Source organism: Aythya ferina, assembly GCF_964211825.1.
Source record: "Aythya ferina genome assembly, chromosome: 2".
NCBI classification, from domain to species: domain Eukaryota; kingdom Metazoa; phylum Chordata; class Aves; order Anseriformes; family Anatidae; genus Aythya; species Aythya ferina.
The window spans coordinates 118,682,359-118,705,811 of record NC_140297.1 but is presented as its reverse complement, the minus strand read 5'-3'; the positions used below and the strand labels follow the sequence as shown (position 1 = coordinate 118,705,811).

The 23,453-nt window shown below is 41.7% G+C and overlaps 1 protein-coding gene across 1 annotated transcript in view; it reads left to right on the top strand.

Annotated features, from left to right (window-relative positions):
- Positions 1-23,453, top strand: part of TAF4B (TATA-box binding protein associated factor 4b) — a 71,145-nt gene that overhangs the window by 20,480 nt on the left and 27,212 nt on the right. Inside the window, exons 4-11 of the mRNA XM_084509398.1 lie at positions 208-375; positions 478-600; positions 2,699-2,788; positions 5,429-6,001; positions 10,742-10,877; positions 11,419-11,524; positions 16,488-16,657; positions 19,315-19,445. Coding sequence (XP_084365524.1) covers positions 208-375; positions 478-600; positions 2,699-2,788; positions 5,429-6,001; positions 10,742-10,877; positions 11,419-11,524; positions 16,488-16,657; positions 19,315-19,445 — 1,497 coding nt within the window. The remainder of the gene's footprint in view (positions 1-207; positions 376-477; positions 601-2,698; positions 2,789-5,428; positions 6,002-10,741; positions 10,878-11,418; positions 11,525-16,487; positions 16,658-19,314; positions 19,446-23,453) is intronic.

Here is a 23,453-nt window from a genome sequence, read left to right as displayed (position 1 = left end):
TGCTGGTTTTGTCACTTACTGCATTAAATAGAGCTTCTCAAAGGAAATGAATCAGAAGTTGTAAAAACAATCGGAAGACTTGCTCATTTATGTTTTAAATAGTAATCTCGAGTGTGGAGGAAAGATGCTACTTAGTATGCTAGCAGAATACAGTATGTGTTTGTCATATTAATCTTTGGTTTAAAAAGTGTTAATTTTTCTATTCAGCCAGCAGCTGCAACAGCTAGTGTTACTACAGTTACTGCTGTAAAGCCTTCGAGTACTGGAACACCTGTAAAACTTCCAGTTACAGGACCACCTGCACAATCCATCTCCCAGAAGGCAGTCTCTGTGAAAGCAGAGGGCACAACAGTAGCACAGACCAGCGCTTCTGCAGTAAGGAAAAAAAATTTAATTAAAAATTAACATTCTCTATATTCATCAGAGGTTGGAGAGCCAATGCAACACCTAACAGTCTTCTCTTTATTTCCGCGCTAGGAAATGTTAGAGAATGTGAAGAAATGCAAGAATTTCCTTGCTACACTGATAAAATTGGCATCTAGTGGACCTCAAGCCCCTGAGATGGGGCAGAATGTGAAGAATCTGGTGCAAAATCTTTTGGTGAGACTTTTTTTTTTTTAAAGCAGTGCCTGTCATTTGTATATTGTTTTTGACATTGCCTTGTAAACCTGTTCCTTTTCTTTCTGCTTTTTTCTTTTTAGCAGCTAAAGAGCTGGATTTATGGCAGAATACATCTGAGCCTCTTAAGTCTTACGTTATAACACTCATTTTAGCTGGATCCCATACTGTATTTTCTCCCTCACATTCCCATTTCATTTCATGCACACAGGTATCTGATGACAGGAAGCATTGATATGTTTTACATAGCTTTTGGGTCTGAGCTGCTTTTTCACGCTAGTGTAGTTTTGGGTCCTCAGTGGCAAGGGTTTTACTCTGGAGGTTGTAGTACAGTACTGAGTCCATTTCACTTCTTCACTCCCAAGTTGCACGTTGGTGGTGAAGCTCCAGTGAAGCAAGCGTGAAATTATCTGTCGTTAGACAACAGGATGGAGAAAATAATGTGGTGGCTTGCCAATGTCTCTCTCCTTGCCTTGTGGTGTACCTCAGCACAGCTGGGTTTTCTTGGTAATAGTTTCTTCTGCCACTCCTGGTCTTGGCATTTGACCACTGCTGCAGTTTTGTTCCACTTCAGCAGAAGGCTGTGTGCAGCTAGAGGGGGACAGCTTTGTGTTACTAAAGGAATATTTTGGTCTGGAAAAGCAAGGTGTGAAAGAAGGATCCTTTCAGGGAACAGATTGTTTTAAGATGCGGGCTTGCAAAAATACTTGATTCCCCTTCTTCTATTGCCTGTGTGTCCCTGCTGGACTATACACCATGCTTCCGTGGGAACATATGAGAATTAATCCTTCTTGTGCTTACAGTGCTTTTTTTAAAAGAACAGTAATTACCAGCCATTAATAAATTGTTTAACTGTGCATTTCTTTGCTTTTTTTACAGTATTTTTAAAATGCTGTTCTTCTGCCATTCAGTGTGTGTGTATGATGTAAATGCAAAATAAATTAATGTTTCATATGCATGAGGGAAACAAGTAAACACCAGCTGTGAAGCAAAGTGGTCCTTAAGGCAGCATTTCATGGAGTGGGTGTCAAGCACCTTATTTGCACTGAGATGTGGTGTACCAAATCATTGCCTTTGTGTCAGGGGGAACCTGTATCTGCAGCTCCGTGAGGCCAACAACTGAAAAGGAGAGCTGCCCAAAGTTCTCTTCTAAGAAATATCTGGTCCTTAAACCCCCTCCTCTCACCACGGAGCTCCTTGGAACAGCTGTCCTCAGGGGGGATAAGGTTGAAAGGCATAATTTTTCTGCTGATGGAGAGACTGGCACTAGGGTCCCTGTTCTTCATGTGTTTCTGTACCTTCCCGAAGAAGGTATGGTCTCACCTAGGAGGGTGAGAAGTGGCAGCAGTGTCTGGGGCTACCCACTCCTCAGCCCCACTGCTGTGGCACTGATGCAAGGGGGTCCCAGAAGGCTGCTGTGGCTTCCTAACCCTCTCGGGCCCCTGAAACAGGTGTTTGTGAAGGTTTTTGTTGAGCCCCACCAAGGAGACTGTGCTCTGTGAGCCAGAGGAGTGTTGCCCTGATGGCATGCAAAAGTGATGTTCTGATGTTTGGCTTCTCCCGCTTTAGAAAGAAGGCGTTAAGTATGCTGCTTTATTATGCTTTAGTGAGCATTAGACTGGAATTGTTTAACAAAAACAGCACTGAGTTGTCTTTTGTCTCCGATCTATTGAAATTTTGATCCTTATGCAGATAAACTACCTTTACGGCATAAAGTACTCTTGATGGATTTAAAATATTTCTGCATAAAAGAGATATTCAAAAGGATCAGTGTTACTTATAAATTTGTTTCTATCAGTTCACTTCAGTGAATGGGTGTTTGAACAGATATCCTTAAGTGTATTAACTGCCTGTAGTTGAACAAAGGAATTTAATTTTAAAATAGCGTATCTAAATTATAACATCATTCTATCCTAAAATGTGTTCTTTAAATATACAGGAGGAAAAAAGCATTTGAGAATACTGAAATTGAATAACACCATGATAATGTAAACTTCCATGAATTGTTAATACACATTGGGGGGAGGAAGGGAGATAGGTTCAGTTATAAATTACTGTTGTAATTATATTTCCCTCTTAGGAAGCAAAAATTGAACCAGAAGAATTTACAAAGAAGCTGTACATAGAGCTCAAGTCTTCTCCACAGCCGTATTTAGTTCCTTTTCTTAAGGTAAGTGTCTGATTGTGGATATATGGTATTTAATGGGGGGAAGGAGGACCAGAAAAGAGAGTTTTCAAGTAGTTGTTTGCTCAGATCAGTTGAGGAAATGGTGCTTAGCCTGACCCTGTCTGACTGCTGCTCTTGGAAGGATGGAGAGACTTTTGTGGGGGATTTCAGAGGAGTTAACTTCAGTTGTATTCTCATGTTGGAGCATAATTACTCTCCAGTAACTACTGGAGACAAGTCTTTTGGAAGCTGGTACATCTACCGTAGAGCAGCTACGCGAAGATGACCTTTTACTTCCTTAGCAAAACTGTAGCTGGTTTGAATTCTAATACAGAAGAGTGACAATAGAGGCTGTGCCCAGCTTATGCAGTACTTGACCTTAAAGAATTTGCATAATGCTCATATTCACTCATCTGCTGGCTTCTGTTTAACGGGAGGCAGGGTTAAAAACCACCCCTTTCCCCAGAAAATGTCCCACGGGACTCCTGCCACTTAAGAAGAGTAACCCGGGATAACTCCACGCTGTTCAAGCAAGTAATCATGAAAATAAGAAAGTGCTGTCTTTAATTTTTTCTTGAAAGCATGTTGTAGAATAGAATTTATTGGCAGTCAAAATAAAAATGAACATCTTTGTCATATAGCGACCGCCAAATCCCAGTGCAAACTTGGAAGACTTGGCTGTATTTGCTTAACTGCAATGCACACAGCGTTGTTAGACCTGATAGATCTGTACTTTCCTCTGACATTCATTAAAGGCACAGCGGAGAATCAAGGAAGAATGGTTACGTGGTAAAGCTGTGATAGAGGTTTTCCGGGCGTTTGCCCTCTTTCTTTGTATTTGACAGTCCACGTAACAATACATCTGATAATGCTGGTATTGCTTTAGATAGCTGGTGCTAATCCCTTCAAGTATGGGATGAATATTTCTGTTACAGTGACAGCCTTTAAATGCTTTGCTAGTAAGTTTGTCAGGAGACTAGGGTCTTCTCTGCAGGGCTTGATATGTCAGTATTTGTTACATTTTTGAAAATGTAATTCCTAGTGTTTTTTTGAAAGCCCCTGCAAAAAAAAATAGTAAAAAATAATAAAATAAAACCAATCTGCACTATTACAGCCTATTGCAGTTCAGAGTTTTCATGTTACTTCCTAGAGCAGTCCGTGCAACAACCGCAGCACGGGCAGCTCTGTTACTTGTGGACGGTTTCATCCTGGCTGCAGGGTGACCAGGCTGTGCACGCAGGGTCAGCACGATGGGCAGAGCTTGTCTTCGAGCTCTGCTAGTTGCCAGGACAAGTTTGGCTTCAGAAGTTGTGAAAGTGCTCTGCCTGGGTTCCTAAGTTGTCCCCCAGCACGGAGAATTGGTAGGTTTGGTGCAAAGACCCTGAAGCAGCAACACATTTCTAGCTAGTAAAGTGGAGTTTTAGGGAGGATTCTCGGTGGAGCTGGCTCTTATCTCTTGCACTTCAGGTTTTTGACAGAGCTGTTGCATGTTTTTGGTTTTGCCTGTTCCAATAACTTGGAAAAAAACACATTCTAAAAAACAACAGAAAAATTGGAAAATAAAAACACACTGTAAAGCTAACTTTATTTTCAAATCTGCTGGATGCTTTTGGTGAATAAACTGCATCAAGAGCATGAGGAAAGCTAAGCAGCCTTTTGAAAGAAAGGGAAGGTAACATTAAAGATAGAAGTGCCATGGCAAGTCCAGATGTACAAACGATTTGTTCACTCGATATATTAGCAAGTGAGATAACGTGTTCCTTTTCATATGAAGCCCAGAGCAACAGCACTATGCTGGAGGCTCTTACAGACTTCAAAAACTGTCAGGGGAAAAAAGTTTTGTGAGAATATACTGGTAGCTGCAGAAATGATTTCCCCTGGTTCTGAGCCATAACAGATTGCAAATAGTCAAGGAGGAAATCTGTAGAGGGCTTGAAGATTATTCTGTCCATTAACCTTCTCAAACATAGCTGTACTAAAAATGAGATGTTGCCAGATACTTTTACTAATGTTCTCCTGTTGCAGGGAACTTCTCCGGCTTAAGCTGTGCTGCTGCAGCGATTCAGACATTAGTAAAGTGGTATCCCCCCCTAGTGTAGGTACAGCTGTATTGGTGTACAAGTGCATGCGTCTTCAGAGCTTGTTTCTGATTTTATTGGATAATTTGTAGTTCTCTGTTGGAGGAGCTCAATGGAATAAACACAGCTGTTATGAGAGAGCAGTTTTTTTCGGCAAAACAAAAAAAAATAATGAGATAGTAGCATAGTTAAGCTGGTCTTGCTCTGGTGCATAAGTTCCACGTTGAAACAATCTAAATGAAAGAACAAATTTTGGGGTAAATTTCCCTACAGATGGGGTTTGCTCCAGGGAGGGAAGACACGGTGACTGTTGATCTTTGCTCAGCCTGTGTTGGTGATTTGTAACTTAAACTTTCATCAGTTTAAGAGCACTTGTATTTGTGCTACCTGAATTGTCGCAGAACTTCTTGTCTGGAATGACCAGCTTATTGCCTCATGGGAAAAAAAAAAAAGAATTAAAAGCTGAGGAAGAAGGTTCAGTTGCTAATGTAAGATCTGGTATTGTGGGAGACAGTTCTGGTGCTACAGCCACTTTTTCTTCTTGTTTTTTCTTCTTGTCTTCTAGAAAAGCATGCTTGCCTTACGGCAGCTGATGCCAAATGCCCAAAGCTTTATCCAGCAGTGTATGCAGCAGCCAGCCCCAACCCAAGAAGCTGTTTCAACTTGTACCTCTGCACCAACTCCTGCAGTGGTGGCAGCCTCAGCTGTAGCAACAAATTCTCTTCCAGTTATAAAACCAGCCTCTGCCTCTGCAACTGTCGCAGCCTCTCCAGTCACAAAACCAGTCCTTCCCAGTGCCCCGGTGACAGCCTCTCTGCAGACTGTGAAGCCTGTTCCTGCCTCTGCAGTGGTGACAGCCTCTCTCCGTCCTGCAGCTTCAGTCCTCACCACAACGACAGTGACATCGGGGCTGACTGCTGTCCAAACTGTGAAGCCGGTCTTCACCTCTGCTGTAGCAACGTCCTCTCTGCAGCCTGTAAAGCCAGTGCTCGTCTCCGCGGTGGCGTCCTCAGCAGCAACCCCTCTCCAGCCTTTGAAACCAGTCATCGGCACCCCCATCAGTATTAAAATCTCCCAGCCAAACTCCATCGTCGCGCAGTCGGCGGGCGCTCAGCAGGTGGTAAAAGTGAAACAGTTGGTAAGATGAATTTCTCTCCTTCTCTGGAACTGGGCTTCTTTTGCTTTGACTCTCAACATTTTGTCAGGGTGATACCAATTTGCATTTTAGGTGTGTTTTTGTCATATGAAGCCCCCTGTCATGAGTTAACCAGTTACATTTGTGAGAGTTGTGAAGTGTTGCACGCTTGCCAAAGAGGTGAATCTAAAGCCACTCTGTAAGCTAGGTCTCTTGCAAGATGAGCTGACCACCATTCAACCAGCCTGACCATCCAGATAGAGACAGGAGGGAATGTGCATGGACTCCTGGTGCGTGTGCAGCTCGGCTCGGTTGGTATGAGAAGGAAAAGGCAGGAAATGCCTGTGTCAGAAACAAATTGATGATGGGATGCTTACGTTAATTACTGTTAGATGCCCTGTGAGGGCTGTGCCTCAGCTGGCCCCCAGGGGTTCCAGTTTCCTTACCTTCATAGATCCTGCACTGGATGCTTTGCAGGAATAGGTAGTGTGATGATCTGTAGTGATACGCTAACTGGAATGTATTAACAAGCTCGAGGAGAGCTCAGACCTCCAGATTTACTAAGACCTGTTAATTATGAAGTCATCAAAAAGTCAATTTTTTCTATCAGGCCTCATTAGCTAACAGATTTCAGAAGGAATAAATGCTGCATTAAAACAATACGCTCAGAAGCAACGCGTTAACGTTCTTCTCTTGGCACAGGTTAATTTCTCACTGATGCTAGTGTTAAATGCCAACAAGCTGTGGATCACCAGCATACCCAGCAGAGCAACACTGTAAAATAAGTTAGGTTTGGTTTATGGGTGTTTGAGGTACTGAGCAGTGTGCTGTGTCTACTGCATGTAGTGCTCTCAGGACTATAGGGAGAGCTATCTCCTTTGGCAGATGACTCTTCTTGAACAGGACTTCCTTGTAAAGATTTGTTCCTTCCAACAAGGGGAAGATGTGAGACTTCCTCTGAAGCTAGACTTACTTTCCACAGCTATTGTATTGTGTGTATTTCCATTAGTAGTTTATTTGTATACTTGATTTAACAGTATTCAGACCAACCAGTGTTCCACATTTTTCCTTTTTTTTTTTTTTTCAAAGCACATAAGGTGGATGTAGTACAAGAATGTCTTCTAAGTGAAGAGCTTATTCTGCCAGCTTTTCACCTTTTCAGACTTTTTTAAAACAAAGAAAGCACTGAACTATATGGGGAGATTTCTTTTTATTGAGTGGGTTTGTTGTTGTGTTTTGGTTTGTTTTTTTTAAACAACTGCTGTTGCGTATGTACTAAAACTTTGGTAGTAGTTGCTACAGCCAAATTGGAAAAAAGAGTTGCTACCCTTGTTGCCTTCAAGGACTGTATCTGAATTTCTAGCCAGAAGAAAATGAGGGCTGCTTAGGTTGTACAAGAGCTGGAGAGCGGCTTGTTGGCTCCGCAGCGAGCCTTGTAATCCAGGGGAAAGACTGACCATCTGTACAAATAGATGAGGAAGCTTAACTCTATGCTGTGGAGTCAAGATGCTTCTTGAATAGCATTTTGGTGAGCTCAAGAAATGACTTCTGCCTCCTCCAGTACGGCAGTGTGGCAGCCTAATGCTTTTCTTTACTGTGTGTTACAAACATTGACCTGCATACAAAGCATGTTTTATCCTCATTTGGGTGGATCCCAGGCGTAGTGATTATAATTCTTGCTCTTCAGAGCTGCTGTTTAATTTTGGTCTTGGATGTAGTCGCAGGACGGAGCTGACCACTGGCAGCTCAGCCGTATCAGGAGCTCGGTGTTTGTTCAGGCAGCCTGTTAGCAAGTTGGTAGGAGAGGCTGCATCTTCTAGGGCTTCCCCCATGACTTTCCTTTTAAAAGCACAGAGGGCCTGTCTGCTCCCACATGGAAACAAAGCAGGACCTCACCTCCCTAAATAGGAGGGTGCTGCTGCCAGCTGAAAGGAAGCACACGCCAGCTGTGCAAATCTGTCCGTACAGTGCTGCCAGCAATTTTTTTTCCCTTTCCAGCCCTCGGGGTTGTCTGATGCCACACGCTCCCTCTGCATGCCCGTTCCTAATTTGTCTCTTGTGCTTGAGGAGTGGAAAGGAAGCATCTTCTGTGCTTTCATGTGCTAGCTCCATCCGTGATGCTTAAGAATGCAACACTGCAGTGGTCTTGGATGAAAAATGTGATGGGAGAGATGCTGCATGTGACCCATTTCTTTTCGTGACATGGTTATTGGGATTCTGGGTCTGTGTGGTGGGCACTGAGGGGTCTGTTTTGGGTTGTGAGCATTGCTCGTGGCTTCCCTGGCAGCTGCACGTTCTGCGGGGTGCCCCCCCCGTGATTTTATTAACACGGACTCCTTTAAGGGCATTGGCTTCCAAAGAAGTTTCACCTTAGAAATAAAGCGTGTCTTGCCATAGTAAAGCATAATAAAATTAAAAATTATATTACTAGCCCCTGTCTCTGATGGTGATAATGCTGCTATGAAACTAGAGCTTTGCTAAGCATGAAGACCATGAGGAAAAAGCCTGCGCTTTGTCCTGGGTGCATGCTTTTGCTCCCAGGGCTTCCTGCATAAAGCAGTATCGCTTCTGGTGCACGCTGATACTTTAACACCTCGCAGCTGATCTCCGAGCTTTGCTTTATGAAGGTACAACACATTCGTGCTATTCAACGCCTCCACCAGGCAGCTGCCTTTCATGCTGTCAGCTGGACGTTGCACTGCGCTTTTTTTGCTCAAGTGTTGCTGCTTTTTATGCTGATGTCTTTATGAACTTACTCAAGGGGGTTGAAGCAACAGTCCCTCTTCTTTCTTCTTCAGGTTAGCAGCAAGAAGTAATAGAAACTAATGCTCATAGATACTGTTTTTGTAATACTTTTTGGGGGCATTAGGTCCCTGTTGAAATTGCTAGCACCATGCCCTTTGCCAGTACCAGGGATGTCCAGCTTTTGTAAGTCTAGCAGCTAGAATGGCAAAGAGAAAATCAGCTTTACTGCCAGCCCTTCCTTTCTGCTCCTGGTTGATCTAGTGTCCTCGGTTACTTGACGTATTTCCCAGCCTCCACCTAGGCTATTGACTTTACATTGCCTATCTCTTGTTCTTTTGTGTGCCACTCAGTGCTCTCCAATGCTTACGTTTCCTCCTGTGCTGTTTCAGTTTTTTGTATGCTGAAGATGAAGCCTCATTCTCACTGGCAGTAGGGAGGATCTCTAGGTGCATGCCAGCATGGATGCTGGCAGATCCTGTGAGTAGTTTGTCCAAGCTGCTTGGTGGTTCAGTACTTACCCGAACGTACAAACTGTGCTCCCCACGTTGTTCATGGACTTCCAGCCTGTGGAAGCTGGATCTTTCAGAAAGATCAAGTTGTGTCTTTGGTTAAAACCCCAGTAGAAGCAAATGTTAGTGCCTGTACTTGTTTGTGATGAAGTGCTGTATGTGTGAGACCTGACCCTGTCCCCTATCAGTGCCTGTATTCCTGTGGTTCTTCCATCTGCCTGCAAACTCGGAGAGATGGATCTTGTGTGTGCTTTTTTTTTCTCCCTTCAGGAGTTGTCTGTTCTTTGTCTGGTTTTCAAACACCACCTTCAGCTCGGCTGTTCTGCATTACCACCGCGATGCCAAGCCATCATGCTGTGAGCAGTAATAACTGGGGGGCCATATTCTGACTTCCTGAAGTTAGACTACAAGACTTTAGAGAAAAAGTTTCCTCAACCATTTAAACTCTTTGTATTGGCTTTTTTTGCCCCTAACCAGCTGGGATTCAATCTGGAGATGTTGATAAATTTTGTGCGTTTGGTAAAAAGCCTTTTTACTCCTTGTAATCAAGAATTTTGCAAAGGATGTATCAGAAGCTGCAGTCCGCGTTCTGCTTTTCCAAGGAGGCTTAGAGCATGAAGCTTTTGGGGATACTGCATTTTTATTCCTTCCGTGCATTTTAATGGCTGCCCCTGAAGAGGAAGAATCAGTACTTATAGGCTGTGCCTATAGGTCTGTTGTGATGACACCCTGCTGGCTGGTGTTGTTTCTCTCAACAACCTCTTTAAACAAAACTATCGACCCTCTTCCTTTTCACCCTTCAGCAGTGTACCACTTTTTGTGTAGAGGCTCTACGCAGTGTAGGTGCTGCTGGTTAGCACTTGGTGTACCCTCCGACTGACTGGTATGCTCAGTATACTGTTGTTTAGCACTTTGAAGCTCAGCATCTCAATTTACAATTGACCTTGCAGCTCCACGAATGCATTAGGAATGCATAGGGTGGATTCCTCATGACAGGAAAAGGATTTATTGCAAGACTTTTAGCTGTGTCTTTTTTTTATTATTATTTTATTTTTCTTTAAACTAGATGTATGTGATACCTACCCTTTTGAACTCGTTGGCAGGCAGACACAATATTCAATTGGCAGTCTGTTAAACAAGGCCTAGAGAGGAAGGTCTCTTAGTGTAACGGATCGCGTAGTATTCAGTGAAAATTTTCTGGTATAGCTATAAATAGAGAGTAGGGGTGAAATGTCTCTTAAAGCTTGTTGAATGAGCTGGAGCTTTAAGCTCACCACCAGTTGCTAAGATTTTGTTTCTCGTCACTAAAGTCAAAAGCAGTGATGGTTGATTTTTTTTTTTTTTTTTGAGCATGCTGTTTGTTATAAACTGAAAGCTAGACATGCATGCCTGCCCTGCAGCACTTCTGGCTGAATGAACATGTTGATACTATTTACTTCTCCGTATATTTAGCTCTTCTCACTCTTGATATTGGAAATTCCACTTGCAGGTAGTCCAACAACCGTCAGGAGCCATTGTAAAGCAAGTATCCACACTCCCACAGCCCTCAACGCTGACTCTCCAGACATCTGCTGAGAAGAGGATGCCGCTGAATACGCTTGTTCAAACCAACAAATTTCCTGCAGGTATGGTGGTACCTTTCTTATGGAGGTGCAGAAATAAGTACAGGCTCTTGGTAGATTGTAGGAAGGTGGCTGCCTGTCAAAAGAAACATTTCTGTATTAATTTTACTTAGATTGTGATTTACTGGTGTACAGATGAGTAGCTCAGCGCCATGTCTGCCTCCATTGCCTGTTAAGAACATGTTGCTCCTTAGTATTGTTTCTTTTTAAAATACTGTGGTATTTGAATGTACTATTGCTCCTTGCAATAAACTTTCTTTGAACTGTCATGCTTTTGAGCATCACTTCATCAGATTTTACTTTTTCCTTCAAAAGCCAGCTCTCAATAAAGCCTTCTGCTGATCAGCACAGAGGGTGTTGGAGAGTGTAGGAGTTTGGGCTATACAGAACATGTAGAACGTAGTACTCTAGAGTGTCTGGTTTTCAAATGGACCTAATTAGTTGTTACTGAGTCTGCAGTAGCCTTTGTTAGACGTATGAACTGATTAAACAGTTGCCTGAGCATTTTGCGTTCTATTATGGCGTGCTCTTTGTTTTGTTCTAGGTTCCATCCTGAAACAAGTTACCCTGCCAGGAAATAAAATTCTGTCGCTTCAAGCATCTCCTGTTCAGAAAACTAAAATAAAGGAGAATGGAACAACATCCTTCAGGTAAAAATGAACAATATAGTTTACTGTTGGAAGGAACAAAAGAAACAGACAGCACATGTAGAGGTGGGAACAGAGCCCAGATGAAAGCAGCTTTCTCTAGAGACTTACAATTGATGTATAATATGAATTGGCAAGGGGGACCTAAAAACTATGACCTCATAGCAGATCTTAATTACTCTTAGTATAGGAAAACTGTCCTGATGAGTTAGGGTTTTCATCATGTGATTTTACACAAATGTAATTCCACAAACAGTGTGCATCGGTATGTATCAGTTCCTCACTTGTGGAGGAGGCATATTGATCTTGATCCTGTGAATACTATTAACTAATATAAAGTTACCTTGTATTAAAAGCTTTCCACAGGATTGAATCAGATACAACTTCTGCTTTTAACAGACAGCCAGATAGCATTGAGCTGTAATTTGGGCTGGCTAGTAACCTGTTTAAAGCTGTGTGCTGTATTACAATATCTTTATTAGTTCTTTGTACAAGCTCATTTCTGTATGTAGAGGTGAAAGTCTTTGACTACATCTCTAATTATGGCTTCTGGCATATTCTCTAGACCTTCAGATTAGAAGAACACTGGAAGCTTTTAGTTCTGATAACTGATTCACTTTCCAAAAGGAGAAATGATTTTTGTAGCTCTAAAATCTAATGTTAGGACAGAAGTGCAAACTGTCGTGAGTATGCGTTACTGGTCTTAAAACCTTAAGGCAGACTTGAAGTTAGTCTTCCAGGGATAAAAGCAGTTATTATACCTGTTTCTTGTTGACCAATTGACTTGTCTCTTGAAAGCTGCAGCTTGGTGTGCACAGACACAGACACCTGTTGTTATTTATAGTAACATACAGTTCATACAAAATACTTAAAGCATTGGTAGTCAGAAATTGAAAGAAAAAGATGTTAAAGCAATTGCTCTGTTTAGCTCCCTCAAGCTCTTATGAAATAAACTTCAGAATATAAGTTGGGATGTAATTTTGTGTAGTGATGTTTGGGGAAAAAAACAACACATCCCTCAAAAACAAAACAAAACAAAAACACCAAAAAAAAACACAAACCAAGCTTTACTTTACAAATATCATAATTAAAAAAAATAAAAAATAACAAAAACCTCGCTAGAAACAAGATTTTTCTGTGCTCTTCTGATCAGAATGTATCAACTGTCTTGGATTAAAAAGTTTGAATTAAGCTTATTTCTTCAATTTACCAAGTTTGTAGGGAGTTATTTAGGAAAAACTCTGCTTCTCCAGTATGATCCAAAATAGATTTCTCTTCCTACTTTTGGACTAGGAATTTTGAAGTCTCTCAAGTCCATGATAATTCAGATGTGAAATCTCTAGTTTACCTAACGTTTTTCTATAAGTCTCTAGTCTCTGAAGAACTTCTCTTTGTATACATCCCTGATGCTTCCACAGCCCAGTGTGACCAAAGAGGTCTAGCTCCACGTAGTGTTGTTCTGGCCTGGGCAATAGACATTCCCCAGTAAACTGTGAAGTGTTTTGCTTTCTTCTATCCCAACTTTTAATATTCTCATCACAGCTATTCTTTGTGACCCATGATCCATCAACTAGCTGATCATGTATGAGGCAGAGAACACCATGGCTCCCTTTCAGGTTTTGTGATGGGATTTGTTATGGGCAGAGAGCATGTCTTCATACCTGATGTGGTTTTGTGTCCGTGTACAACTGTGGCCTCTCACTGCAGTGTAATGTCAATCCTGAATCCCTTTGCCATTGTGTGCCTAATTTAGGTTAGGATTTGAGAGTATAATACTTGCCAAACTCTACTTAATAAGCTGCAATTTGATCTTGTTTTTGCTCTTTAATGTTTTGTGTTGTTGTTGCTAGAGATAAGGAAAGGGATGGAGGGGGGGAAAGATGATTTTCTTGTTCCAGTTAAAAGGAATTCTCCCAAAAATGGGAAGGTAACGTAAGTTTGTGCATTGCTGGCACTTGGTTGTCCTATGGCATGCATTGTAAAGGGCGGTCTGCTGTAAAAGCATCGAGAGTTTTTATAAATGGCTTTACATACCTAAAAGTAAAGTGTATGCCAGAGCACCCTGGAAAAAATAAGACACATATTTGCATCTTAGAACACTTACGTATAATACTTAATACTTTTATTTTCAAAAGTGCATTTAGTCTGGGAGGTGCCAGAAATCACAACTACTGGGCAAGCCAGGAGTGAGGCAGCGGTGGAGAACATCTGGGCAGCTGTGCCTCCTGCCCTGTGGTGCTTGGGAGCAGAGCTCTGGTGGCTCTTGCTCTGCTGGAATTGTTCTGTCCCGTGTCATTGTTTGTGACAATGCACAGAGTTTTGGGTTAAGGATACCTATGTAGTTTTATCATTTCTACAATTAAAACGTATTAAATAGATGGGTTGAGAAGAAAACGTGCATTGTTCCAACACCAGAGGGTGCCACAGACTCGCTTTTCAGCCACTACAACCAAATTCGTAGATGCGAGGTGTGTCTGCATTGCTTGAGCTGCTTTTTCCAGTTGAATATTCAATTTGCATGTCAAATCTGACTCTGTACAGGGTAGCATAGAGAACTGTGTGCTGTTTTCCCCTTTGTACTGACAACTTCAATTGCTGGAGGCTTGTAACAGCTAGGAGAGTGTTTCTTGTTGGTTTCTGGGTGTGATAGGAACGTGCAAAAAGTATTAATGGATGTAGTGCAGAAGAGGGACTTCGTGGAGAGTTTGAAAATGAAAGCACGACAGTATCCAGCCAAAATACAGGGAATATTTTTAATGTATCACTTTAATAGAATAATTTTAATAACTTACTGTAAATATGTAATGTGATACTTACAGTGATTCAGGTTTGTTCAAATAGCATGGACAAAATAATAGTAAAGAGTGCAAACTTCACAGGTCCTTTGAAAGTTATGTTAATCTCTAGTAAGCACTACTATTAAGAACACTTAGGGGTAGGTTCTTTGGGTTAAATAAAATAAGTGCAGCAGTGTTTACCGTTGTGCAAATTAATCTGTCATCAAGGCTAGTGACTTGGTGACTTAATGCAATCTTATGTCCAGCAGTGAAGAAGTTGGAATTGGTCTTCAAAACCAGTACAGGCAAAAACGTGCTTACCTGTAAGTTCTTATGTGTGCACTCACAAGAGAGACTGTGGTTGGAAAGATAAAAGAAAATAGTCACTCGATAAAGGATAAATGTAGAGAACTGCAGCTGATAGAGTATGACTGTACTCTTGGAATAGTTGAATTGCTAGTTTTGAAGGGTTAGATGGTGGGAAAATCTTCTGACAGTGGTGACTTTAAGTTGTAAGGGTGATCATACAACTGCGCTGACAATGCTGGGACTTAGTGCTTTCCTTAATGTGATAAATCTGGGGCACAAGCACAGTCAGGAAGCTATGTCTAGTTAGACGTAATGAACGAAGCCAGTTTGAGAATCCGTTGGGTCTCCTTTTCCCCTAAACAAATTATATAGAAGCTGCCTGCTATGAGAGTACACAAATGAAAGGCAGGAGGGGTAGGGAACACCTGGATTCCTTTCCTAGCCAGACTCCTGTTCAGAACGTTATGGGAGAAGTCTTTACACCAAGGAAACCTACTGAAGTCTGAAGGAGAAAATCCATTTATAGCTTAAAGGAAAAACACACACACACACAAAGACACAGTGCTTTCTTGTGTCTTTTGAGCATCTCTCAAGCCCAAGCCATTTTCTGTTAACTTCAGCTTCTTAATGCCAGTTAGGAAACAGCCTCCAAGAGATCCCATTTAACCTGAGAATGGGAAGTTTCTGACCTGCCCCTTGTTCAAGAGTTACTTAGGCCATACAGTGACTTCTGTAGTTGAACCTTGCCAGAGAGCACATTTCCAAAGACTTTTTTTTTAATTCCAGATCAAAATACTTTCAGATTGAGTGCTTCCACTTGTCTGTACTAATACTGCAGACCTCTATTATGGATCGGTCCTAAACCCTTGAGGCCAACATTAGGACCTTTGTCACTTCATGAAGCAAAAAGGCTTTCTCTTGGTGATCTAAGCTTTTCTGAAAATAACTGTTTCATTGTAAAATTCCTCCAAAAACTTCCCATACAAGATTTATTAAGTATTCTAACAAAATTTGCTTAACACGAGCTTTGCAATGGTGGTAGCTGGCTGTTACTGCTAGTACAAGCTATGCCAGACTTGGATTTTTATTTTGAGCATGTAGTCCAAAGCTGCTGCAACAGAATCCAGCTAACGAAGGAATGTTGAGAATTAGACCTCTGCTGCTGTTCTGCAGAAGCACAGCATCTTCCCTGCTCTGTGCAGAAGTATTGTACAACACAACCAATTCAAAGAGCAAGGTCTGGGTTGGTTGTAGTGTACAGACAAGAAGTATTTGTTGTATTTTTAAGGGAACTCAGCGACAGAATAGTTAACCACGTTTCTGTTAATATGCTTCTGTGATAAGCTTCAGTTGATAGGATAGGCATTGTTAGAAAATGGAGTTGTTCATAGTTTCATGAGGCGATATTCAACTTTGTTCTACACTTGGTGCTGCCCAGTGAATTGGATTTCTAGAACAGCTCTCAGTTTACTTGTGACTTTAACTTTGTGACTCCAGCAGTAACTTTGACTTTGCTTTCTGAATACCATTGCTAATAAATTCCACTGCTAGAAGATCAGTGGTGGAGGGGAAGCTTGTGGGGGTTTTTAACCCAGGTTTACCTCAGCTTGTTGTTTCCAAGATTGTTCAAAATTTGACTTTCTTCTACATAACTTGCGTACCTAGCAACTGAGGCAACGAACAAGCTAATGTTTGAGCTACTTGAGAGAATTGTGAAAGCTTTATAGGAGTCTTCTTTCCCTGTCCACTCCCATACCAAAAATGTATTGTGTAGAGAGCCTCCAAAATATGTGAACATGGCTGTTTGTTGATAGAAGAGGTTTTGTCTTTGTATGCATTCTGAATGAAGCATAAAACATTTTTGTTTTTCTCTTTGGTAGAGATGAAGATGACATAAATGATGTGACTTCTATGGCCGGGGTCAACCTGAGTGAGGAGAGCGAGTGCATTCTGGCAACAAATTCTGAACTGATTGGTACAGTGATCCGCTCTTGTGCAGATGAACCTTTTCTCTCTTCAGAAGCACTTCAGAAGAAGATCTTGAACATTGGTGAGAACAAAGCACGTGTAACTAATGTGTGTGTGGAGATAATGTTGTATTCTTGCATCCTTTATCAGCCAACCTCTGATCTTTGAAGAAGGAGCTGGAACTCCAAGATCCGCTATCTCCATTCAAGTTTCTACCAAACTATACGGAGTTTTTACTTCCCCTCTAATCAAGAAATACACTTTTTTTTTTTTTTTTTTTTTTTACATGGAAGTAGTCTGAAGCCCAATAGGGGAAAAAGAAGCTGGTGCCACTTCTACATGTAAGAATTCGATGAAGTGAGCAACTTGACTACTTTTACATTTACTGGAACACACAAAAAAATAAGAAATGTTAATTTCAAACACTGAAGTGTGCTTTTCTGTTCCCGCAGCTCCTGATTGGATATATTAAATTCGCTTTTTTAACAGCTTTTGCATTCCCCAGCCTGTTTGGGTATATGTACTCTCCTGCCCAATGTTGCACATCCTGCACATGTGGCTAGAAAGAAATTTCATACTGCCAATATGCACAGGGCAGACTTCTGTTAATGACTCTCTCTGCGGAAGAATCTTTCATTGATTTTATACAAAAGAGATGTTAAAGGTATCTGTCTGTATCAGTGAATACTACTGTGGGATGAGTGTTGAATTCCTGAGCCTAAAATGTAATAGGAAGGTGTGTTTTTTTTTTTTGTATAGGTTGCTTCAGCCATTAGTTTCTGAGCAAAACTGTAACCCGTGCTTGGCAAGGTGTGTTATGTCTGAGCAGGGAGTGTGCACTGGTGCAGCATCACGTTGCCATCTCCTGCAAGCTGGATGGATGTTGCTCAATCCTTTGCTCATGTTCACTGCTTGGTACAGTGTCACACTGCAACAGTGGGCTCACAGCTGAGCATTCAAGAAAGTTCATGTGTGCAGCCCTAATTCTGTTGCAGTGGTCTAATCACACAATCACAAAGCCCTCCTGTTTCTACATGCAGCTTGTTCCTAGTCCAAGGAAAGCAGCTAGCTTGTGAGGAGTATGTAACCTGCTCCCTCTGTACACCCCACGCTAGTTAGCCTGGTTGATGTGCCATCTGGGCTGCACAGGGCATGGTTCAGTGGGGTCGGTGCCCCCTCACCAGTTGAAAGGGGAAAAAGACATCTTGGACCTGGTCCTTAGAAGCTTTTTTCAAAGTTTGATTGATGGTTAACCAGTCATCTATGGGAGGCAGGTATAAGGAAATAATGGATCTCTTAAAAAGTGGAAGGAGAAAGTACTTCTAGAATAACTGTTTTGTGGTGTTTGGACAGTTTATTTAAAGATAGGAAATACAGGCAGAGCTCTTTGAAGGCTTGCATGATAGCTGTTCCACATTTGTGACATGAACTATTATTATTGAAAGAATGTTTTGATAGCAAGGAAACGAATGCTGTCTGGGAGTGCACCAATTTAGAAAACAAATGCTTCTGGTCTTGAATGGAGAGCCCTCTTCTGTTCAGGAATTGCATGTGGAAGGGTGGTCTTGAGGTTTGGGGAGGCTTAATTTTGCTTTTAAGTTGATGTTTCAGGTATCCTGATTGTCTAGTGGTGAATTACAGAGGAAGTGTTGAAAGGTGCTTGAGCAAAATGTGCTTTACATTCAGCTAAAGTGCAGCCTAATATTTACCAGCCGAGATCAAACAGCGAGAACGTTTTGATTTTATCTGGAAAAACATTGTAGATTTTCCCTGTCTGGTGAGATTGCTGTGCCAACTAAAAATTTGTAATAAAGGCAAATGAAATAGGTGATTAGTTTTTTACAGTGTGCTGTTTATCCATTCTGAACACTTCACTGGGCAATAAATACCAAAATGGATTTTGAATGCACGCTATGTACTGCATCATAAAGTCTTACAGTCACTGTAAATGCAGTGAGGGGCAAGGAAAAGAGCTTTTGATGGGTGCTACTTATAAAGTGGGTGAAACAGCCTCCTGCCTTGCCCATAAGGGAGAAGTCAGCACTGTCCAGGTGTCCTGGTGGAGCCACGTTGAGTGACCGACCACGTCAAGCACAGGAGCACTTCTCCATCAGCAGTCTGCAGGAAGGTTGCAGAGTGGCAGCCAGGGAATGGGTTGGAGGCGATGGCATGATGACCCCGATGGGATCAGATCCATTATTTTCCAAGTTGCCAGCTTGGGTCAGTCTGCCATGTGCCGCTTGGTTGAGGTAGGCGAGAGGAGGGCTGAGTCTTGCACGCCCAGAGAGCGCTGCGAAAAATATCCCTATTCATTGAATAAATGTCATGAGTTGTTAACAAGCACGGTGTCAAGCAGGGCAAAATGTAATTCTCTATTTTTTTTAATTACTGAAATTAACAGAATATGGCACTAATTTCTACAGCTACCACTTCTCCCCATCCCCGAACATGAAGCTTGATTTGTGTTCTTATTAACTTTGTCCTATAAATGACCTTGCAAGGAGAGTGATTCTAGAGGCTAAGTGAAACAATGTCTATATTTTCTGAAGCTCCAGGCTAAGTTTTATTAATGTAATGTCTAAGATCTTTGAAGTTGTGACTTTACCAGGAAAATCATAATCTCCAAACCTTTATTCATAATGGGTATGACTTCCAGGGGGAACAGAATACCTGCTGTGCTAATTATTTCAATTATCAGCTACTACTAAAACACGTAATGGATTTTCTCTGCTTCCACAGGTAAAAGGCATGACATTATGGAACTTAACTCTGATGTTGTGAACTTGATCTCCCATGCTACACAGGAGAGATTACGAGGGCTCCTAGAAAAACTAACTGTAATTGCTCAGCACAGAGTATCAACCCACAAGGTAAAAGGAAATCATTAAGCAAGTTTTGCACCAAAGTTTTCCTGCTTTACAGCCTTGAAGCTAAACCTCTTCCAAGCATAGGTACATCACACGCAATATGTGCATTTCCAGTATCTACCAAAGGCTGATTTTTGTTTTAACTGTTTATAGCCTCTAACTATGCCTCACGCTTTCTATTCGACTTGTTGGATAAGCACTCTTTAAAACCCACCGTAAGAGTAAATGCATTTTTCTTGTTCTGTAGAGATGGTGGTTGTCATATAAAATCTCCCTTACATGGTAACGTTAAATTGGTAACCTCCAGTGTAAGTTGGTAAACACCAACAAAGCTGTTGGTGGTGGTTGGGTTGTTCCAGGGGCTTGTATATGTTTCATGCATGTCCTGTGGGTGGAACTGCAGTATTGTCTCCATTAAAGGCCTTGAGAAACTGAATCGAGCAGTTTATTTTTATAGTGCTTCATGTGAATGGTGAAGGCAGAGACCCTTTTGATTGTAGTCTCCAGATTTTTAGTCCCACCAATGCTACTTACCTCCCTCCCTGTGGTATTAGCTCCACTCAGTATAAGCTAGATCAGGTGCTAGTGAGCCAGGTTTCCTTAAGATGTTTGTATGGTACAAATGGGAAACACTAACTTAATAGTGGCCAAAGAAGTGCATCAAAGCCTTTTTTTTTGTCTACCTAAATTAATATGAATCTTTTTTTTCATTAACAAACTGTATTAGGAAAAGAAAAGTTATAAATCAGTCAACTTTGAATTTTTGTTATGTTTAATAGGAACTTTGCTCTTGTTATATTAAAGTATAAACAACTGATGGGGTGGGAGTTATTTTTGAACAGAATGCTTTTTATAGGCTTCTAAACAGAGGAGAAGCAATATTAAAGGGCAGGAACTATTTAGAAACTTTGAAGTATTTATAGTGATGTCTAGAGCAGCTGGAGTATGCTGTTCTTTGCCAGAAGAGTTCAAAAAATGCAGAAATGTACAATTTCTATGAGAAGTCTTTAGAAATCTGCGTGTTCTGCGTTGTCTGTGAAGTGGGAGATCTGTTGAAGTTTGTGAACAGAAATGAGGTAGAAGCTGAAGTCTTAAGGGACTGGTAGGACTTAATGTCTTGCAAACACCAGAGGTGGCAAGGAGGTGTTTTGGGACAGTGGGCTTGATATGGCTACAGCTAACTTTCCTCATTGAACTAAAATGATGGGAAATCTGATAGGTTTTGGTCTGATTGAGTTGCCAGAAGCCAAGATAAGATAGTAAGGCTGCAATACACTTATTTGCTTTTCCTTTCCTCAAAAAGAGAGAGAGGAAAAGGCTGTACTGGACATACTAATCTTAGAGACACAGGTACCCTCATTTGGCAGGAAAATGTATTACACTGCAGGGGAGTGCTCTAGAAGATGACATGGGTGAACACTCCCACATGAATAATATTGCAAAGCATGCCAACAGGTTTTTGGAAACCTGCCTTCAAGAACAGAACACTTCAGGTTTTTATCCCCCTGCTACGTATCTGTGTGTTCCTGTATTCCATCTCCCACAGTGTTTGCTGCTGCTCTTTTACCACGTGGCTATCAGCAGGTACCATTGTGCGATGTGGACTCATGTTTTGGAGAAATATCCAGAGACCTTCCAAGAGGATTGGTTAGTTGCCCTGAAAGGCTTTTCATGGGTCTGCCTTCATTACAAAAAGATAGCAGTATGGCAAGTGTTGTGCAACTGAGGTAACTATTGTAAAGGTAGGAGTTGGTGTAAGCAGCCAGTAATTCATAGGCTATTGCTCAGAAAACTTTTCCCAGTTTGTTCAGCTGTTGCCTAGAAGCTTCTATCTGGTGGCTGGCCCTTCAGAGAGAGTGGGCAGGGTAAAAGCTTTATGTCATAGCTTGCTGCTACGTACACTTTTTCACTTTTGCCCTTTTTCACTATAAATAAATACATATGTGCACACATGTATGTGTGTAATTAGAAGTTACTATATTAATTAGGGTAGAATTGTTACAATGGCCTTTCTATCCCAAGCAGTGAACAGCCTTGCAAATTGCTGTGAGCTGCTGCCTGTGCTGCAGCTCCTAGTTGCAGTGCCTGTATAGAGGCCAGGTAAGACCATGAAGATGATCCACTAGCTGGTTCAGCTGCTCCTCTCCTATAATCTGGAGACTTGGGACATCATGTGATAGTAAAGACCTGAATTAGCCATGACAATTACACAGTACAGTGATTAAAAACATCCTTATTGTGGTTGAATTCAGCAGAGCATGAGATGACTGTTATATGCTCCTGTACTTGGGGGCTTCAGCTCCTGTCTTTGAGCATCCTGTGCTGCGTTGTCAACAGGGCTCAAAGACCATGTTTTCCTAGTGTGCAGTAGCAGTAAAACAAGGCAACCCTGCACTGTACTGTCAGTACTGGCAATATGACGTGGCAGCTCCATTGGCATAAGGAATAAACTGTAGTATAGCTTAGGGGCAAATGCTCCTAGATGTGAAAGCCAACAGCCTTCCCTTTCTTCTCGTCCTCCCCTTGTCCTCCTGCCTGCTCTCTTCCCAAAGCCATCAAACTGTAGAGTGCAGAAGTAACTCATCAGAGATAAAGAGACTTCTGTTCCGAACTTGGTTCAGGAACTGCTTGTAGAAAGCCAAGGCTGTGTAGGTTCCCATGTAATAGCTTCGCCTCTGTACCATCTGGTGTCCACGCTCTGTCCTCAGCAAGGCTTTTCAGCATGACTAAAGTTGTTGAGCTCCTGTAGGAGAACTGTTCTGTATGGGATTCTTCCAATTTCTTTCCAGGTGGACTGAAGTAGAGTGTGATTCTCACACCTGTTATTTTTTCTGTGCCCCATGGCATACAGTATATTCTTGGTGCTAAACTGCCCATGCCTTAGATTTTCAGATTCATTGTCAAGTACATGACAATCTAGGAAGGAACCTGCAAATCATGGACACGGCATAGAGCTTCTTTTTGAAAATGTTGCCAGGTCTTCTCACTGAAGACATACCTGGGAACATTTTGCCTCAAAGCTGCGTGTTTCAAATACGTGCAAACCTAAGGTACAAATTCTGGGACAAGTTGGCAGCACTTTAAAGCACATCTGTGGAGAAGTCTCAAATATATTCATTTCTCTTGAAGAAAAAGGTGTGGAGGAATTAATTTTGTAAGTCTGTACAGATGCACTGATGTGCTGTTGTATGAAAGGAGTAACTTGTTGCAGGACAGCGGGAAAACTTTCACTTATGGTCAACTCCAGATTAAATTTAGCTCTGTTAAAGTAAAAGCAACTTCTAAAGTGTCAGATATGCAAGCTCAGCTTTGGCACGTACAAATCTAACCATGCTTAGTGTTAGGGTTACCTGCATTACCTATCACTAACTGTAACTCTGGTTTTCGTGGTGGTTGTGCTGTTGTATCTGGGGACCATCTGGCCTTACATGAAGAAACTTAAGCTGTTACGTGAACAAAAACTGAATGCAGCTTGCTTCCTCGTAACCATAATGGTAGTGGGGTATGCACAGGCACACAACACAGTACTTTCTGTCTGAGCAATTACGGTGCTAAAAGATCAGTGAGAGCAAGTTAGCTGGGTAGGTAGGACAAAATATAACTGCAGATGTTCTTAGGAGACCTGAAATCAGGTATCTTAAACACCTGTATTTCCTGAGTGGAAATAGTGTAAAGAATGCTCATATCTTTTGTCCCATACAAGTTGGGGACAAGAAGCCTTGGAGTGCTTCTCTTTGGGCAACTTGCTTTGCTAATTAGCATAGGGTCTTTGGTTTGATGTTAAAAACTTAATTACCTAACTCTGAGTTTCAGTATTCTAGAGAAGCACTTTTAGACTTTGAAAAATAATCTTCTGGTAATACAGCTTTCTTCTTTGTCCCATTAAAAGTGTTGCAGCATGGTGGTGCATTATAAACTGCTCCTCCAAAACAAATTGTACTGGTGTGCTGAGGCTGACTCACGAAGTAATGTATGTTTTGTGGGGAACAGTAAAAAGTCAAGAGCAGTAAC